This window comes from Labrus mixtus, chromosome 9 (genome assembly GCF_963584025.1).
Source record: "Labrus mixtus chromosome 9, fLabMix1.1, whole genome shotgun sequence".
Taxonomy (NCBI): Eukaryota; Metazoa; Chordata; class Actinopteri; order Labriformes; family Labridae; genus Labrus; species Labrus mixtus.
In genome coordinates, this window is record NC_083620.1 from 24,290,199 (window position 1) to 24,306,733 (window position 16,535).

At 39.6% G+C, this 16,535-nt stretch overlaps 1 protein-coding gene across 2 annotated transcripts; it reads left to right on the forward strand.

Moving 5' to 3' along the window:
* The first annotated feature begins 1,535 nt into the window (after positions 1 to 1,535).
* On the forward strand, positions 1,536 to 16,165 carry LOC132980734 (capZ-interacting protein-like). Of its 2 annotated transcripts, none has more exons than XM_061047034.1 (6): positions 1,536 to 1,881; positions 12,095 to 12,178; positions 12,294 to 12,359; positions 12,789 to 12,857; positions 13,899 to 14,102; positions 14,669 to 16,165. In XM_061047034.1, exons 1-6 carry the CDS (start codon positions 1,876 to 1,878, stop codon positions 15,110 to 15,112), a joined length of 873 nt encoding a protein of 290 aa, XP_060903017.1. In that variant the 5' UTR covers positions 1,536 to 1,875; the 3' UTR covers positions 15,113 to 16,165. The 2 variants fall into 2 exon arrangements, with proteins under 2 accessions (XP_060903017.1, XP_060903016.1); XM_061047033.1 differs by having other exon boundaries at positions 1,538 to 1,881; positions 12,092 to 12,178.
* The last annotated feature ends 370 nt before the right edge of the window (positions 16,166 to 16,535 follow it).

Consider the following 16,535-nt stretch of genomic DNA (forward strand, 5'->3'; position numbering starts at 1 on the left):
ACTGCTGACTTGAAGGTCTCCTCAGCAGGCATTGAGGTCAGAATAGGAAGGAAGTGGAGAGAGAAAGCCTGGTGGGCATGGTGGTGATGGGTCGGGCCGCTCTTGGAAGCAGTCTAACGCCCCACTTCAGTAGAGTTTGCGAGAAGAGAGTCAAAAGCTCATACAGCAAGAAGTTTGTATCAATTCAAATTCAAACATTAATTATCTGTTAGGAGCTACAGTAAAAAGCTTCTGTGTGCACATAGCTAAAAACAAACCACACATATATCACTTATCAACATCCACAGTGCAATCAAATAGTCCTGAGTGAAGCCAAAGATAAATAATTCTAAAGATTCTAGTGTTAAAAATGAATAAACACTCAATTTAAGGAGAAAGAAGCTTGCTACTGCAGTATTGTGGGCAAGCAAGGGGCCTGGAACAATGGGAACTTGCTGGCCGCAAGATCTCCTCCACAGAGCTCTGGAGGGAAAATATTTCCAATTCAAATTCTTGGTCATGTGAATGATGTCCCTGAGCGTCCTGGACACAAGTCAGAGCCTCATGCTGGAGCAGGAAACATGAAATAATTAAATACACAGTGGAATAAATAGATGTGTTTTTACATAGAATGAATGAACATTTTAAATAATTATTTAAACATTTATTTAATTATTTATGTATTTCATAAATTATTTATTTATTTATTTATATATTACCAATTTTAAATAATTAATGACACATTTAAATAATTATTTAATAATTTAATAACACATGCATTTAATTAATTAAATAATTATATATTTATTTATATATTTGTTGATCTATTTCCAATATTAAATAATTGATGACACATTTAATGATTTAATTAATAATATATTTATATATTTCATTTTGGCACTTTTAGTCCTCCACAGTCCCCTTACAACATGCCTGCTGTCTGTCAAAGATGACATTTTAAGGACTGCCTCCAGGAAGCGGGAGCTACCATCAGTGGTGATGAAAGAAGGGGAGTCTTGGACTCATGATCTCTTTTTGTTTACTTTGGTGCCTTATTGTCTTCCTGCAATAGGAAGGAGACATCTGATTGGCTACAGAAATTTCCCTGCTGAAAAAAATGCATTTGTGAATCTAACCACGGCAGGGGAGTCTCAAAAGTCCCACACACAAATGCAGTGAGGTTCACAAATGACAAACAGTTTGTAAATGCAGACTGAACAGTTTGTATATAAATGTAACAAGATACAAATGTGTTTTTAAAATATATATGTATATTATATATTTGTGAATTTCTATTACATATATACAAAACTACAAATATTTGTGTATGAATCAGAAATACATTTGTGAATCTTATTTTTTATTTGTGAATTTGTTTTACATTTATATAGAATGATATATATTTGTGTGTGCATTGAAATACATTTGTGAATATTGAGAGTGATCTAACTCCATAGGTTTAATGGTCAACTTTGTTTCCCCCGTGAGTTTATGTTGGACTTGTCCATTGAATATATATAACCCCACTTCTTTCAATTGATGGTAGGTCTGTTTAGTTATGTTTATGGTTTATTTCGGTTTACCTTTTTTTTTAATTTGTTTTCTCTTACCTCCCTAAAGGCTCCTTCAGACGGTGGACTTTATTTTGAAAAACTTGGCAGAAGTAGTATTTTTTTTTTTTTTTTTACTTACATACTTGACAGCGCTTTGGGAGCGCGTAAAAGTTTCTCACTCCTCCCTCTCGTCCATGAGGCTAACTTGGCTCCAGATATAAACACTGCGCTCCTCTCAGTGCCCGCTGCGATCCTCAGTCTACTCCAAACCAGCAGACAGTCTGCTCCAAGAGGCCGTTAGAGAAAAAAGCACGAGGGGACGATCTCTGGCACATTCCCCAGGATGGAGGTAAAAGATATGTGACTCTGAGCGTGGGTTTCTGTCGGAGCCTGTACTTTTAGTCTGCTTTAGCAGATGTTTTGAAAATGAAATGCGGTTGTCTGTAGTCATGTGTGGTTGAAATTACAACATTACATCATAGAAACTCATTAAATGACTATTAAAGTAGGCTTATTGACGTCTTAGTCCTTACTCTTATGTTTGTGGAAGGGGTTATGGCTTGACTGCGCAACCAAATTCACATTAAGTATTGCATTCATATCACTGCAAATACTTGAATGCATTTGAAGTTGTTTGCTACTCATCATAATACAAAGTTATTTAAACTATTTACCAATTAACTTTTAAATCTTACAAAATATATTAATAATTGTGACCAATTATGGTATTTGACAAGTTTTATGTGAACTATAGTAGACTAGATGCTTTTGATATTCTTATCGTGTAACTTTTTAACTTTATGACAGGGTGAATAGTCTTTCCCGAGGTGTTGATATTTTATTAACTTGCATATGCACACACCCAAAATAACAACATAAATACTCCAAAAGCAAAAGGGATCCGTATTTGGCTCAGTATTTGTGAGCTTCAGCCAGGCTGTTTTATGTTACAGTAGATTTGTTGGAAGGACTTCATAATAAGTAAGCACAGTGTAAGAGGAAGGAAACAGAGCTGACGGAACCGCTGTCACACAAATGTGTTTGATAAATGCATGGGGTATGCTACTACTTCTTTCTCTCTTCACTATATATATTTTGTTTTAATCAGATTTTTTAAACTTGCAACATGCCAGCCAACGTGATCTCAGCTGAAGAGCCGTGGCTTCTCTTCTCAAAGACCAAACTGTCCTTAACTCACTTGCTCTAAAGCTTAAAATAAAAAGTGCACATCTCAACAATATATGTGGCCATTCTAAGTCCTTTCACACATGTTTTTTTTAGCAGGTTTGTGGTCTCCTCCCTGCAAAACAAGCTGTTCCCTCAGACTTCTAACATCAGTTTAAAGGATTTCATGTCATGTGGGGAATAGGAAGAGAAACGCCCATTTGTTTCCCCACAGCACGTGAGGGACAGCATTAGGTATCCACTGAGCTTCTCTCCCATACATAAACCACTGAACTTAAGGACTCACTTTCATCACAAGATTTTCCAATTTTAAACCTGAAGTGAAAACCTGTGGACTTCTGACTGAGTCCACTCCAGTTCATGTGTTTGATGTGTCAGACCTTTCAGACTGTCATATGTCAGAAGTTTCCTTCAAAGTAACATTGATGACCCCCAAGAAATGCGTACTGCCACATCGCTAAGAGAAGATTATGTCAGCTGCTTTTTGAAGGGTCTGTTCTTGCTGCTGATGGTAAACTTTGAGTTTTGTTTTCAAAGGTTGATATAGTATCATCCCAGATGTCAGCTGTGAAAGATGGGACACTTTCATCAGATGAGATTGAGTTAGAAAGAAGATTTTTTTTGCCTAAAGTTCCAGTGAACCATGTGCTATTATGGATAGCGGACAACCTTAGAAAAAGCCTCTTGAGCCTATTGAATAACAAGCCAAAATGCCCGTCTCTGCCACAGGCACTTTTATTTTAAAATGCTGCTTGAGCTAAAGTACCAATGAAGGAACGTAACCTTCATAGGTACTAGTAGGTACATAAATACAGTGGTGATATATCAAAACAGTTATTATGGATCTTCAAGTCTTCATGGCCTCTTAAGAACGTATCTATTGACATTACAAGTTGATGATTTTTTTTTTTTATATATATATAATATAGATTAAGGTTTACGTCAACTATTAACAGACTGATTAATTTCTATTGAAGTTAAGTCTTTGTTGACAGATTGATAGTGAAGAAGGTCACATTTTGGATTAACTGTGCTCACTGTTATTTAAATTGCTTTAGTTTGGTACTTCAGTTTGTTTGTGTGTTTCCAGCCTTAGGAAAAAAAGCGTATTATGTGTTTAAACATTGACTTACATCAGCAGCCTCAAGCAAGCCTTGAGAGCATATTAGCACATGGAAATTCTTTGAATGTTGTGTTTCCTTGTTGGAAACAGCTCGCTAATGTAGAAACAAACTGGAAATGTTGTGCACTTGAGTGTTTTATGTGTGTTTGTGTGCATAAACCTTAGGGCTTTTAATGTGTGTGTATTTGTGTGTGTGTGTGTGTGTGTGTGTGTGTGTGTGTGTGTGCAGGGTTGTGGGGTTTTGGGGGTGGGGGTGGGCTTTCCTTTGATGGAAAAACAACACCACAGCTAGAGGAGTGAGTATTTGGGATTGCCTTGCCAACCATATGGTGCGCACATTTATTATGTAATCATTGTAAAGTTAAGAGACCAATAACACAAGAACTCAGTCTGAACCAGCCAGACGTTTGCCAAGGAGTAAGTGTTTTTCCACTTTTTCTTTACCACATTATGTCATTTAAATAGTGTCACAATGTTATTAGAATGATCCAATACTTACACTCCACTTCTTGTGCTACAACTTATACTTGCACTACAATCCCAACCACATGAACCACTATCTAGTTCAGGCAAAAAAATAGAGTGCATTGGCAAGGATCCTTTGACACCTGATGATGATAAAGAGTAAAGGTATCCACTGGCTTTATGATCAGAGCTAGACATTAACAGTGACAGATGCAGACGGAGGTGTTTTCTGAGGCTGAATGAGAGTTACTGCACAGCCCGGGATGAATGTTTCACTCTATCCCGAACATAAAACAGACACCAAAGTGACCATGAAGCTCAGCGGAATGTAAAAGATCAGCATCAAGGAAAGCCTCAGAAACTTTAGCCCCCTAAAGTCACGGTGTTGTTATGGTTGGATCCATGTTCAGATCACACTGCAAGGTGTGTGAGCTGATTTTACAGTTTCTGAACTTCTCCTGTAAGTCATATGACTCTGAGTCACGATAAGATGAGCTGCAGGATGAAGAACACACAGTTATGATTTAAAACCACAAGCATCTCATGTGACTTTAAAAACTCAGATTTCACTGATAGTTATTGTTGTGTTTACAAAAACAGACTTCTGGTGATCTTAATATGCTTTTACTGATATAGCTTTTAGCATGTTGTCTACCTACATAGATCCACAAATGTTCATTCTACAATCTTTGAAAGCACAATTATACTATGACAAACACGTAATGGCAAAATAAGCTGGAACACTTCTGCAAATGTATAGACATTTTCATAATCTTCATATTTTGTTGTTATTTCTGTTTATCTCCACTGTATCAGATTTCAAATGCAGACTTTGAAAGAGTGAGGCAGTAGTAATCTCTGCATTCGGGCAATTAATGTGTATTGACAGAAAGTGTTGGAAATGTGTCTGAAAAGTGCACTGCACCAATAAAAGATGAGTAGAAAAAGAGACCTGCAGTCCACTTAAACCGGTTTCAAGACTTTCAAAGAATTTGCAAATGTTTGCGTAAACAAAAGATGTATTGGTTTTTTCATGAGGACGCAATGTGTTTTAAGTTAACAATCAGTGTAACCTGCGGCCAGCAAGTTCAAAATAGGAACTTAAATGCGGTTTACATAGCAGTGTACCCTGAAGGCGATGACAAGTAGAACCGGCTCTGACAGGATCTGACATAATATTAGCTTGCTGTCTTTAGTGAGTCCAGACTTTCTGACTGAAACATTTTCAAAGTTTGCGATGGATGTAGATTCCTTTTGCATCATTTTGAAAATCATATAGGTTGGTTGTTTATATGAGAAGGCTTTAATCTATTGCCTGTCTTTGCATGCTGACTTCCCTTTGTTCTTTTTGGGAGATATTTGCACCTCTATGACCAATCAACTGGTTCATAAAACTTCACAATCACTTTATTGCTTTAGTTGTTTTATTTTGTAGCTGCAGAGGCGTCATTGTTTTTTCTTCAACATTTTTTTTTTCCTGTTGTGAGTTCCTATCAGGGGTTAGGTTTTAACAGGACCCGCCCCTTTCAGTCAAAAGCAGCGCATGGCGCAGAGAGATAGCTGGGGGTGGGGACCATAGAGAAGATAGTGAGAAGGACACTGTGATCTGAAAAAGAAAAAAATGACTTTGACTTCAAAGGAAGTTGCATCATTAATGAATTCATGCAGACTGGGTGAATTTCAGCTTTCAGACTGCACTACCTGTGCTCCAGTTTATTTATTCCAGACTCGTTTTTGAGATTTAAGACAAAATTGTCATGACAGTGCTAACTTCATGCAATACAAGTTGTTGATGGCTGGGTTTATAGATAAAGACAGAAAGAGAGAGAGAGAGATTGTAAAAAGACTAAAATATGAGATCATCATGGCTTACAAACTTTCTTCTAAACCTCCCTCCAGCATTGTTAACCCATACTGCCTGCACCCCCTTAACCCCCTCTCTCAAGTTGGCATACAGCCATGCTCTTTAACTTCCTTTTTTGGCAGAAAGGAGTGCAAACAAAATAAGTGCTCCAAGCTGCTTGTACTAGTCAAGTCTAGAATTTAAAGCAAGGCAGCTGATTTCATGATTTTTAACCTTGTGTCGTCAATGAACATTTTAAGTGTCTTCATCCGTGTCTCATCAGGACGTCAGAAATGCAAATAAAAATGTGGAAAGTAGTTTTCCATTTATCTATAGAATGACCAGGTGTAGGATAGGTAAAACAATTTATTTAACATGGAGTGGCTCAGTGGTAGAGTCATTAGTCTCTCAACCCGAAGGTCAGGGGCTCAATTCCCAGCTCCTGCAGTCACATGTTAACGTATCCTTGGGCAAGACACTGAACCCCGAACTGCTCCCGCTGCTGCGTCAGGTGTAAATGTGTTTGAATGGATCAGTAAGTGATGGACACTTTACAAAGCAGCCTCGGCCATCAGTTTGTGAATGTGGTGTGTGAGTGTGTAGGTTTGACCTGCGGTGTAAAAAGCACTTTGAGTAGAGAGACTATAACAGCTCAAGTCCATTTACCAGTAATAACGTATTGTCTCAATGTGTACTGGGGTTCTGGATCTACACACAGTTTTAGTGGAGAATGTGCAATGCGTCACTAAATGAAGTCATCCCATGTCTATGCTGCTCAACCTCAGTGTTAACTATCTAGTCCAACGTGCAGATGGTTTTTGTCGACCAGATTGCTGGATCACAGTGGATGAGAATACCAGAACAGCACGTAAAATCCCCAGCAGATGCTCGCATCAAAGCGGTCTTACTTTCCCTCAAATGTTTGGGAGAAGTGCTGTCTGCTTTGAGATGTTTACATTTTTTTTTGATATCCTCTTTACTCACCATTCACCCTCTGTTGCTCTAGTTCATGTTGCACAAGATTTAAGATCTAGCCTAAGCAGTCCAACGTGGTCATCAAATTGAAATATCTGGGTGCATTCTGTTAACATGCCTGGCCTTGTCATCTGTTCACATATCTCTATAATGGTTCCATCAAAATGTGATTATATAGCTTGTATCTAGAGCCTCATGGGGGCTTCTGATTTGTATATCTTCCACCACATGAACAAGACAAATTTCCGGCTTGTTGTATTTCTTGGAAATGTATCTGAATGAGCAGTTTTCTGTTCTCAGGTCCCCTCCCTCCCCTCCCCCAGTTTCTCGTTCCTATTGCCTGTGTCTGCAGCACCTCCTTTTTTTTTTTACCCCTGATGCAGGGCAGCAATGACTTCTATATGAGTGAGTCCATTTACCTCATCGCTCTGATTTAGGGCCCTTCTTGTGACATGTACACGTCACATACCAAAACACACAAACACAGTGCTAGTGAAGGCATCGGAAAAGTGAGATATTCAGATGAGGTTCGGTCCAAATTTACATCATATTTTCCTGGAACGACATCTAGGAACAAGGTGCCTGTCTGCTCTCGTACCATTTAACAAGAATAGGCAGAAGTGAGCTTTTGCCGAGGTGGTTTTCCCGTCACAGAACATGCTGACTTAAGAAAACAAAGTCTGCGGACTTAAACTGAAACCGTTGCACTTGGCGAGCTTTTTAAACACGATCTGCCTGAACAGCTGTGCTTTCAGTGTATTTTATTCATCAAAGATCTCTCCATGTGAGGGGGCTCACCAGTGAGAGCTTATGAAGATTGAGAGTTTAAAGCACAGCTATTCCCAGAGAGGGGTTAAAGATCCTGAACCAGACTTCATCTTCATCAGTTCTGTGATAGATTACATGGCCTGTTTCTCCCTGACCACCACTGTTATGTCAGGCAGATATGTTGAATTTACTAAGACTGATATCATGTGCTTCTTCTCCCCTGCCTCTGGAAATTGGAATCACAGGAACATACAATAGCAGGCTTTGTGTGATCTCTTTATCTCTGTGTTCTCTCTCTACATCTGCTGGTCATACAGTAAACCTCGTGTTTCCATCCATAGCCTGGAAATTGGAAATCAAGACGCTGGTTAGGATTAACCTTTGCTCATCCATTCACAGCTTACTATAGATAAATACACTTTTCCTACAACTCTGCTTCACATTTACACCAGAAAACGCAGTCTTCTGTCGAGGTATTCCACGCATGTTGTCTTTATCTTTATTGTTTTCAAAAACACTGGCTCAAAACAGCTGATTACAACTGAAACTGTCATATACAGTAGAGACAGGAAGTACGTATTTCCAAGTTAAGATCATTAAAAAAATGTATATATTGAAAAGTTACTATTTTTTAGTATTTGGTTGCAGAATTGGCAAACAGTATAAAGTACCATGTCCTGCCAGGTATTTAAAGACACGTCTAATGTAAGTAAATAATTATAGTAGTATTGTTAGAGTAGCATAGGTACGGACAAAGCACTGCTCTCTGCTACTGTTTAATTTATGATACCAGAACTGTATGAATGTCAGGGTTTACAATTTTTATTTGCTTGTGTTGAGTGAGAGCAGAACATTGGTCAAGCAAACGGACAATTTTGCAGACCAAATAGTGATAGCTGGAGACCTGGAACGCAAGGTTCTTGGGGGTAATTTCCAGGATGGAGTGGTTACCCACCAAAAGAGGTCCAAGAAAAACAACTTGTGCATCTGGGACAGATATGTGGGTGTTAAATTGATTTGTGCTCACTGTTTGGGAGGCTTGTTTGTGTTGTAAGATTATTAAGAGCCTCTGTGGTGCAAAATGCTGAAAAGGTTCATTTTGATTATTAAGTAAGACGTCGAAACACACACCACACGGCTGTTATCAGCAGAATAATGCAGTTGCAGTTCTGCAAAAAAAAATTGTTGAGTTATTGTTTTGAGGAGCATGATGAGTTCAAGGTGTTGACTTGGACTCCAAATCACACAGATCTGATTCTGACCGAGCACTTGTGGGATTTGCTGGAACAACAAGGCCCCACCTTGCAACTTAAAGGATCTACTGCTCACGTCTTGGTGCCAGATACCACAAAACACCTCCAGAGGTCTTGTGAGGTCTCTTGAGTCCTTGGCACAATGAGTCAGGCCAATTTTGGCTGCGCAGAAGGCACATAAGACAAATAGTTTGTCAGATTGGCGTATTTTACCACAATACGTCTAAAGGGGGGAAATTATTTATTTATGAAATGCATTTCTCCTATTGACTACCACTCATACAAAAAACAACATCTAGAGGATCTTATTTCCAGGGAAGTCTGAGTTCAGAAATAGCTAACTTCTTTTTATAATCAACCCAGGCCTGTTTTGGGAGAAAAAAATAGTTAGTCACATGGGTAAGGCACTGCTTTAAGATGCTTTTTGTTTTTAATAGTTTCCTTGTTTAGACATGCTAGATTACACTGTATGTGAGATTACAGTATGTTTCAGATGTGGTCCAGTATTTCCAGGGACACTCTCTCTGAGGAGCTGAGGGGTTACAGAGCAAAGCTGTGATCCCGGCTGCTCACGCAGCCCTGGGGATTTTTTCCCAGGCCTGGAGCCCCAGAAATAGAGTTTTCCCTCCTCTCTCCTGCAGTAAACCAAAGTTTCCCACTCTTCCACAGAGCGTGGGGTCCCAGCTGAGTTAACTATGCACAGCACTGATAACTGAGTGAAGGCCTTTTATGGCTCAATGAATGCCTCTCATGTTTTTTTCAGTGGAACAGTAAGGGAAATCATTTGAGTTTAACTTGGAGGGAAATACATTTTTGCATTTACTTAAACAAAGAAGAACAGGCAAAACTATTAAATAAAGGTCTGTGTAAGATAACCACCCTTAATATAATACATGTCATGCATAAGGAAGCTTACATTAGCTCTGTAAAGAGTTCCCATGGCAGATAAATCATAACAAATAAATCATCTATTGCCTCAAATACTTCATGAATATTGAAATCAGGGATTTGTTTGCACTGATTCTGACATTTTTTTTTAATTCAACCGAAAGAAGCTCATACAACAAGACGAGGGCTCGCGGTGATAAGGTGCATGGAGTAATATTAATGCATCTGGAAGAACATTTTCTAAATGATAGTTGATGAAAGTGTTGCAAACAGATGTTTTTACTCCAACAATGCACTTTCAAACTGTTGAACCACAAGCTTAAAAAAAGTAACTCTTTGTATATTTTAGGGAATCCGGTAGACAGTCCACTTGTGTGTCGTAAAAGCATAAAGCTGGACAATAGAAAACATGAAGCCTTGATTTTGTTTTATTTTTTAACCCAAAACATCTGAGCAGCCATTAAAAAATGAACAAAGCCCAAACTTCCTTTGCCTGTGCTGTTGTGAGTTTGTGCTCAGAAGGAGGCAATTGTTATTGAAGGACAGGAAAGTGTTAAACAAATGGCGGTTTCAAAATAATGGTATGGAGAGTGGGTGGTCCCCGATGATTACTATCTATCATGGATGAGAAAAGAGAACTCAGGAAAAGGGTTTGAACACAAAGCTGTGAGATACTGTGGGGCAAGCTGATGCTGTAATACTTTTGGGTGGAGGGAGCAAGGTGGTGAGGTCATGTGAGAACAAAGGGAAAAAAGAAAATAAAGTGTGATGTGGAATGTGTATATCTGTGAAGCTTGTAGGATCCGAGTTTCCATGGGTTACAGCTCAAACAGTGCAGACAGCGAGGGGAACTGAGAGTGCACACCCAGAAAATGTGACAGAACTGGCAGCTGTGAGGAGAGGCAGTAGCTTTTTAGAGGTCATAAACGTAGGATGGAAATTAGATTTAACATGAGAACTAGAAAGAGACGGGGCGGAGCACCAACAGCTGTGAATGTACCATGCAACACATTAGAATCTGTACACTCCTTGCACAACAAACAACTTACCCCAGTGAAAGTCCAAATTATTTGGAGTAAAATAACAAGAACCCGAAAACCGGGTAACACCAGAGTGTTGTCTTGAAGACGTTCGTTCATGCACATTCCAGCCAGCAGCCATTAGCCAACTTATCTCTTAGGCCACAGATATGTGAAGAGAGTTAATGGTCATGAAAGAGTACCGCTGAGGAGGGAAGTGTAGCAATCAGCCTGGGAATAGTGGGAGAGACTGAAAGAAGAGGGGCCAAGAAGTGATAACAGTGTGGGGCTGCAAGGACAGGTCCCTCATGTCACAGGCTGCAGCGTGATGTTAAACAGCTGTGGAGAGAGCAGGGCTCATTTCCTGTTCCACAAAACACTCAATAAGCAGAGATGAGTTCCTCCAAGGACTGCGTTGAACCAGCACACTGGTTAATTCATTTTTTATGTTGCTTGTATGTATGCTTCTTATCCTTTCCTGACGTGTTTCTTAACCCGTCTGCAATTTCCTGCGGAGAAGAGGGAAGTGAAACATGTTCTTTATTGTAGAACAACTCCTTGTTGTTCAAGCGATGCCCAATGATTACGTATTGTTATTTTAGCTGTCTTTGTTCAGCAAGTCCCCATCTGAAGTATCAATGTACAGTTTTTGTGCCTCCCATTTGACGTCTAGTTCTCTAAAGTTCAACGTCCTATATAATTGTATGAGATGTAAACCTTTGAATAAAAACAATGGGCCTCATTGCTTTAACTTTTCCTGATTCTACGTGAGCTGAGGCCTCAGACCTCAGGCTGTTTTTTCCTTTAGTACCACTGTACATGGATTGATTGAGCAGTTTGTATGAAGGAAGCGAGAATTGCAAGGTCACACAAGGAATCCTTCAAATTAAAAGTTTATACCTGTTGGACTTCTATATTTTAAATACTGTATTAATCAGTTCAGCCCATCATAAAATGTACATGTGACAAACAGCATACCGCGACTGTCGTTAATTTAAAGTGTTTTCCAGTTGTTTGACTGAAGGTCTCTCTTTTTCCAGAAGGATTCTCCATCCAAGCCATCTGTGGCTGAGCTGGCTGGAAGATTCAAAGGCCATATTTTACCAATGCCCACCTCAAATGATGAGGTACTTTGTCTAAGTATTATTAGTTTCCTAGAAGAACAGTACTCCACAGTCCGTGCAGACTGCTTGTGATTCCATGTTTTATGCACATTTTTTACTCAATGTTGTTTTGTTTTAGTTTCGAAGAAGACCTCCTTGTTCCCTAAAGTTGCACAATCCAAGAGAAGACTGTGAAGAATCAGACGTAAGTGTGTTTTTTCTTTCTGTACTTAACCATGTGCTACAAATTGATCTTGTTGGATTTCCACACGAAAGACGGTGTACTGTGTAAAAAAGAAAATAAAAAGCCTTAAACTCAAACTGAGAAAGATGTTATATTAATTATGTTTTCCTTCCAGTGAATTAGAAAAAAAACAAGCATCACAAATATGTTTGCATGTGGCTAATACAATGAATGTAAGACATTGTTAATAAAAATTAACCCCTTATTCAACCCCTCTCAAATAGACTTTGTGATTATAAACACGCCATGCACATGTATCTCCTGGTAATGTACAATGACACTTCATGTTGTAAAGTGTCGATATAAAGCAATAGTTTTCTGTGTTTCAAAGGGGTATTGTGATAACTTTGGGAATTTTCTACTCATTAACTTTGCTCTGTTCTCCTGCAGAAAACTGTTGTTACCCCAAATCCCTTTAAAATAAAGATGAAGAACTCTGCCATCATTGAGAAACTTCAGGTAAATGCATGTACCTTATTTGAATATTTTTTTAAGTAAAAGGGAAACTCGACAAATGCTAGTCCCACCACAGATAATGTAGGTTGTTGTGTACATTCAGAAGTCATCAGGAGTGTATAGTCTGACTGTGTTTAAAGCTTTACTGCCCCCTACTGTTCATGTGATACTGGTGCTTGAGCTGCTTGCATGCTGAGAGAAAGAGGCAGGGCTTGTCCTGATGCCACAATTGGCTCAGATTAATGGTCTAATAGGATCAAGGGCCACTCAGCCTCTGGTGAGTCTCTAACTCGCCACCATCGTACCTTTAGTTAGCATTTCACACGGTGGGCAGCAATGGGACAAAAGGGCTGCCGCTTCTCTCTCTTTCTCTTCTCACCTGTGCAGGTAGGGTTCTTTCCTCTGAACTTCACCAGGAGTTGAGGGACTATAATCTACTTTAATGTGCTGTAGATATCAGACTAAATATTTTAGGTGTCTTTCATACGGAGGAAAACCAGGGCAGAGTTTTGAGGTTCCTCAAAAGTAAAAAGTCTTATTCCATCGACTCTTTCTTAAAAAAAACACAGTCAGTTCAAGTTTAAAAGAAAAGTAGAGCAGTGACCAATGTGTAGGAATAACCCCAAACCTTGTTAAGGATGTAAAGGTTTTGTTTTGGGGAATGTGAGGACGTTCCTCTAGCAGTGTGTTTCCAAAACAGGGAGATGCAAAGTATGTTTACCTGCGCAGTGCCTATCGTGGTATTTACAGGAACACAGTTCAAACATTTACATGGTACTTACCTTGACATAGTATGAGTTTGTAGTTTTAACATAATCTATATTTTGTTTAAAATGACTTACACATGATTATTGTAGCATTGAAATGTTAAATCTTTCCTTCTCTGGCTGATGTTTCCTAAAAAAGTCAGACATTAAACTGTGTCGTATTTTCTCTTAGTAAATGTGGGGCATTGGTTTACAGATCTTATATGAACACAATGTCTTTAAGAGATTACAATGTCCAGGCTTCAGGATCTTCCTTCCCCCCCCCCCCCCCCAACAGGCAAATCTCGCTCTGTCACCCACTTCTCTGCTGCCTTCACCCAAAAGTCCTGACGTGAAGCCTCAACCTGCAACGTCATCCCCTACCATATCCTGTTGCCCGCTGAGCCCCACCCTGAGGCCCTCACATCAGTCCAGCGAAGAGGAGGATCCTGTCGGCTTCAGCAACCCTCCTGAGGGCAACCCGCTGCCCAGCTTCAACAAGGTAAACATATGGACTCGAGAGTCTTTATGAACCATTAGACCTATTTGTCACCACATCTCCTTTGGTGTCAGCTTTCAGTTTGAAAACAATGTGCTCTATATTTAATTATTTCAGTCATTTGTGTTTTAGTACATCACTTCATGATTGCATTATTGCACAAACTCTGAAGCACAAAACGACAAGTATGGGCTGTCTTCACTTCCAGTGTTTCCCACGCTATTTGTGAAGTGAGCAGTGACGTAACAGCCGGACACATGGCACTATCCTCAGTGACGCGTTTCTCAGTCGGGGTCCTGAGTCTTCTCTTTAAGCAGGCCTCAAATAAGCTGTAGCAAGATGCCCCTGTAGTGCATGGATGCTGCTGCAATAGGGATTGAAAGCGTAATCCCCTTAACCTAGTTAAGAGTCCCAACATTTGTGCACTGCTCTCATCCATATGCTGATTAGACTAGGACAGGTACTAGAAACCTTTTCTCGAGACGTACATTTAGATGTTGAAAATACATTCTCTGTGATAAAATATCCTCAAAATGTCCTGTTGAATCTCACCCTTTGTTTCCTCACAGACTCGTGCACGACTATCATTCAAGAGACGTCCACCCACGAGGCAGCACAGGAGGTCAGCTGGCGAGGAGGCGGGAGTCCTCGGAAGTGCTCTCTCCCCATGTGAACTGAACAGCCCTAAAGAAAATGGGGAGGACCAAGGCCAGGTTTTCAACAGCCCAGCAGAGGAAGACAAAAACAGACAGCCAGCCAGTCTAATAGAAGCTGAAGAAGACAGAGACTGTGAAAAAGTGGAGGAGGAGGAGGTGGTAGAGAGTGACCCCATCGACAGTGAAGAGCTGGGGGAGGGGCACAAAACTGAACAGATCTCTGGGACTTCTGAGGAGGGAGAGCAGCCGTCGGAGCCTTACACCGCCGAGCAGATAGAGGGCGCTGTGATGGAAGAATTTGGCCAGGAGGAAATGGAGGAGGAACCCAAGAAGCAAGTGATGGGATGTGAGCTGTGAGCCTTTATCTACAAAAAGAAATACATGTAAAAAGTCATTCAGTTCGTTGACAACGATCACTCTATGAAAAATGTTATTCAGAAAACTTTTGAAAAGGTCTTGGTACTGGCTTTGTTTTAAGTTCTACTGTTGCCCTCTTTCTGCCGTCAGTGGAACAGGTCGATAAACACTGGAGGGCCGCGAGAAGCAGCTGTTCTCTGCACCTGAAAATAAGCATTACAGTTCATACTGTATGGATATCTGTCAGGCTGTCTGAATGACAGCACTCCTTTTTCTTGTTAAGAAAAATATTTTCTTTCTTTCTGCTGTGATTCGCAAACGTCAAAGACTTTTTGAGAGTGCACTTCCATGTCAGAAAAAGTATTATCTGACCTTACAAATTAACACGTACAAAAGGGTCTGACACAAGAGATCACGATAACTTAATGTCGACGTTTTTTAAAATCTTTTTTTGGGAGGGGGGGTATTTGATGACCATGTTTATGTTGTCATGTTCTACGCTGCTTGGCTTTTTTGTATACCACAAAATGTTTAAAGTATAGAGCTACTGTTTTGTGGCCAGAAAATAAACAGCCTCATTAAGACACAAGTTTACTTACTTTTATATGGTTTAAATTCTGGCTGAAACATTGACATGAGTCAAAATGATACAATCAGGGAATATATTTAATCTGAAAGGCCTGTTTGATTACTGTGAGCTGTGTTTCTCTCCTACGATAATTGTTTGCTAAGGTCAATGCTTCATGATCTACAGTCTTCAATCAATGAAGCCAAAACGGTAGGTTTTACTGTTTCTGGCTATTTGCAGTTGATACCGCTGACATCGACAGCTTCTTGAAACAGATCTGTTTTCACAGGGCCCTAGCAGTGGCTGTTTGCTATTAGATCATAACGATTATTATTCTTCATCCTTTGTCTGAATGAAGTGCATTTTTGAGTGGCCCAATGAGCTCAAAAAGGAGCACGAAACTTTCAAAAGGCATCTGAAGAGCTGAAAAATGTAGATATTATATTGTTTTTATGACTGTAAATAAAATGGTGTTGAAACCTTGATATTTGGTTGAAGTCTGTGAACTAAATGTTAAATTGTTTATTTGTAAATGTTTTACAAATAAACAAGTTGTTGACTTTACCTGCTATTAAGGTCATCAAAATAAGATTACAACTCCTCAAAGAAGCTTAAATCAAAGTCATTGCACCAACAACTGTGTCGTCAACACTTGATGACGACATAATGCGTGCGTAGTGTGGTTTGTGTGTGTCCTCTTGCACCACATAGTGGAGATAACAAGTACTGTTCAACTCTGTTTTGTTGTGGTGTTTTTTTCTATTTAACTGTGTAGTGCAAAAACTACCTCTGAGCCCTGTCACTCATAGTCCAGTAAATATACACACCAATGATCATGAAAATGGAAGATCAGCC

What these genes read in the sequence shown, in the direction of transcription:
- LOC132980734 (XM_061047033.1), top strand. An exon ending in AAGACTGTGAAGAATCAGAC is followed by an intron (nt 12,360 to 12,788) that starts GTAAGTGTGTTT and finishes GTTCTCCTGCAG; the next exon opens with AAAACTGTTGTTACCCCAAA. An exon ending in CCATCATTGAGAAACTTCAG is followed by an intron (nt 12,858 to 13,898) that starts GTAAATGCATGT and finishes CCCCCCCAACAG; the next exon opens with GCAAATCTCGCTCTGTCACC.